Here is a 4,083-nt window from a genome sequence, read left to right on the forward strand (position 1 = left end):
GAACATTACATAAAATTCAGTTTCACTCTCTACAGAAGCTGATACACCTAAATATTTCCAGCATGTTTTGGTTTTCTTTCAAGTCCAAAGGCTACTTTTACACCAGTTGACTGTGTGTGCAAAGATAGGCAGAATGTGGCACCTTGACTTTGTTAAATCTTGTTCTTTACGATGCATCTTGAAAGTACCTTGTTTTTATTCAAATTCAACTTCAACCAAAAAGTGTTAAAATATAAGTTAGTGAACACTTGACTACAAAATAAAAATGCATTTACACTATACACATTTGATTTTTCAGCTAATCCTAAAAGTGGAGGTTAAATTCTTCTCTTGAGTGTCATTATTTTGCTCCAGACACAAGTCATGTCTTGCTCCAGATTCAACCACCAGTTTACACTAGCATCAATGTACAGTGCATTGTCAAGGCTAAAGACAAATTTTTTCAGTCAAACTACAGACAAGGATCCTACAGCAAAGTTACATATCAACAGAGGGGCAATCACTTTCCAAAATAATTGCAATGTAACAGGAACTATACAAGTGCATTTTGGATAGCTTCACAAAGAGCTGGCATAGACACAACAGGCTGAAAGACCTCCTTTTTGTGCAGGAGCATTATATGCTCTTGGAGAGCTCCTTTTGCCTGGAGAACAATTGCAATGATTATTTCTAATACATTAATTGCATGTTTTAAAAATAATGTAAAACAGTTTCACCATTACATTTTCCCCAAAATCAATGCTTGATCCTACCAAGTGTTTTTATGGAGAAACAAACACATTAAACAAGTTTTTATACAATTTATGTTTAGGACTTTTTCTGAGTTCCTTTGGAAATGCTGCATTATATACATTAGCACACTCAATTCAGAGCTACTGAGGCAAATTCTGAATGCAAGATTAACAGCAAAGACTCCTATAAATTTTTCTTCACATCATCTTTGAAGAAACAGTTGTTCTTAATTGGATCATTCAGAAAGTCTTTGAAATATGGAGTTTAATAGGCAATGAACACACCATTAAGTAATCATGAAGTATGACTTTAGGCTGTTATGGTGCAGTGGTAGTGTTCCTACCTTTGGGACAAATGGTGCAGATACAATCCGACCGAAGGTGCGTCATAATGTGTCTGAACATGTTGACCAAAATATCTAAATATAACCAGTGAGGTCAAACCAGGTCTTCAATTTTATTTGCATACACTCATGAACAATGCATAGTTTGTAACAACTGCTGCCCATTTAAGAATTTCATCAATTTCCAAATTAATTAGCAGCAAAAATAAACGACATAGAAAGTCTTAATAAATAAAACCTCTGCATATTGACTGATGTGGTAATTCCTTTTAATAAAAGACGCAATTTGCTTAAATATAGAATTACTTACTTTTGTGATAAGAATTCTATAGTCTTCTACCATCTGGTCATTGTTATGGCATCCTGCAAGTAGTTGCCAAACTTCACCCCGTAGAGCCTCAGGGACTCCACTTCTTACTAAAGTAGACAGTGGCTTCGGTCTTACACTCAGGTTCAGATGCCTGCATATAATTTCGAATGAAACGACAAGTAATGCACTGTTCCTCAAAACTGTTCACTCAGAACATGCTAACATAAAAATATTGACAGCAATTTTACTTAGTTCGATCAAAAACATTTTATTTTTCATAAGGTACTGTAATTAACTGCATGCTTAAACACAGGAAAATTACTGCTCTTTCAAACAATATCTGCAAGTGCACCAAACACCATTATGACCAGTACCCTCAACAAATGGTGCTTCAGTCTGTTTAACAGAAGTGATGTAAGATGAGTGATTTATACACATTTTAATATTATTTATTTTAAGGTTTGGATTTTGAACTAGTGACAAGTGTTTTTTGATCTGTGTATGAGCAGCTTTAACGATTAACTTGCCAGCATTTCTGGAGCTATGATTTGTTTAGAAAAAAAAACACAATTTCAGAGAGAGAGACAGACAGACAGACAGACAGAGCGTCCCTGGGATGATGTTGGTGACTTGTTTGCATTGGGAGAATTATCAGCAGGCAGAGTAAACATTAAGGCACATTTGATTGCTTAGGGGAAAAACCTCAGTTTAGAAAATTTTTGGCTTTCAGTTTTAAAGTCCTAGTGGAATTTAGATCTATGAGACAGTTTTCCTTAAAAGGAAGAGGTTACCTAAGTTTAAGGATTCAATTCCAAAGCAGTGATTGGTTAGAACCCAGAAGTTATTCAAGGTTGAGAAAAAATCAAACCACAGTTGTGAGACTAATCAAGAAAGAGGCTACTAAGGTCTAAAGGCCAGTAATTCAAAGGTGCGATAGAGAAGCAAACTATCTCCGGTGTTTGAGTACTATCGTGTGCTGGTGTTAGGATAGATAAGATTGCATTTGCACTGTATTCAAAACACCTTTCAAAAAAATGTTACATGCAAATAGCTTGATTTATTCCATTTTATTTTCTGTTCTTTCAATAGTAGACTTGTTTTATACCTAAAACCATACCTGCAGTATTGTGTGTTTTGTTTCAGCGAAAGACTACCTTGTTAAATTAAAAGATAGGGCATGATCTATTAAACCAGATTTCAGTCTGGGATTTCTCTGGTCCAGTAATAAATTCAGCCTGAACCACAAGAGTTAGGATATTTTCGTAAGACTATGATGATAATGCACATAATGTAACTGGCAACCAGGCAAAGCATCTTACTGATACATAACTTTTTTGGGTGGAGTTTATATTTCAGCAAATTTATCAATTTATAGCGATATGTAGGGCATTTGCCCTGTCCAAGCCAGAAGGCCCAGGAACAAGTTCCACCTCCACTAAAGTAACCTCATAACATGTCTGAACAGGTTGATTAAAAATGACTTTATAGGTAGCCAATGTAGTGTGACATAGCATTCGAGAGAGTGCACTTTTACTATAGAGTATCAGAACTAAGTCTCTCAAGTTAAGTAATGGAAGGGATGAGGTGATTGGCTGCTTTCACCTAAACAAAGGAGCTGATTGGAAATTAGGATCGGTGAACATTTCTAGTGTTTGAAGTAAAAGTTTGGTCTATAGTTTATGTTTAGATCACTAGTCTTTTGTTTCTGTCCTACTGCTAAATCCCTCATCCACGTCTTTGTTACTTCAAGATTCCACTATGGTGATGCACTCCTGGCTGACCCCCATATTCTACCCTCCACAAACTTGAAGTTTGTGATCCAAATCTCTGTAGGATGTGTTCTTAACTTGCACCTAGTATCATACACTTATCAACTTTGTGCCCCCGACCTACACTAACTCTCCACCAAGCAATGCCTTATTTACAAATCTTCCCATGACCTCACCCTTCCCTATATCTATAATCTCCTCCAGCCACACAGAATCCCTGCACTGTGGAAGCAGGCCATTTGGCCCATCAAGTCCACACCGACCCTCCAAAGAGCATTCCACCCAGATGCACCCCCCTACCCAATAACCCTGCATTTTCCAAGGCTAATCCACCTAGCCTGCACATCCCTGGACACTATGGACAATTTAGCTTGGCCAATTCACCTAACCTGCACATCTTTGGATGTGGGAGGAAACTAGAGCACCTGGAGGAAACCCATGCAGACATGGGGAGAATGTGCAAACTTCACACAGACAGTTGCCCAAGGGTGGAAAAGAACCCAGAATTGGCGCTGAGGCAGCAGTGCTAACCAATGAGCCACCATGCCGCCAATGTAATTGTAATCCTTCAAGATATCAACAGTTATCTAATTCTGGCCCTCTTCAGTGGCTTTGATTTTAATTGCTTGACCATTCATGGCCAAGCCTGCAGCTGCTTAGACCTTGAAGCCTAGAAATATCATTACCTCTCAATCTATTTCTTCTTTCAGAACGCTCTTTAAGAATCTCTGACAAACTTTTTGGTGATCTGTCCCAATATCACTATGTCCTTCGGTGTCAAATTTTACTTTCTGCCACACCCATAAAGAATCTAGATATACTGTATCACAATAAGAACACGTATAAATGCAAATTATTTGCATTCTTCTTTTAAATTGTGGAATTTTGTGTGCATATAAAAGCTGCTACGTAAATATGCTTACAATCAA

General features: G+C 37.4%; 1 protein-coding gene across 1 annotated transcript in view; it reads right to left on the bottom strand.

Annotated features, from left to right (window-relative positions):
* Positions 1 to 532: 532 nt before the first annotated feature.
* The window catches only part of LOC125486344 (rab GTPase-activating protein 1), a 49,713-nt gene continuing 46,162 nt past the window's right edge, over positions 533 to 4,083 (bottom strand). Inside the window, exons 12-13 of the mRNA XM_048613368.1 lie at positions 1,386 to 1,536; positions 533 to 643 (exon numbers count right to left, since the gene is read on the bottom strand). Of these exons, the coding sequence (XP_048469325.1) occupies positions 533 to 643; positions 1,386 to 1,536 (262 nt within the window). The remainder of the gene's footprint in view (positions 644 to 1,385; positions 1,537 to 4,083) is intronic.

The sequence above is a fragment of the Rhincodon typus genome, chromosome 28 (genome assembly GCF_021869965.1).
Source record: "Rhincodon typus isolate 14 chromosome 28, sRhiTyp1.1, whole genome shotgun sequence".
In the NCBI taxonomy this organism is placed as follows: domain Eukaryota; kingdom Metazoa; phylum Chordata; class Chondrichthyes; order Orectolobiformes; family Rhincodontidae; genus Rhincodon; species Rhincodon typus.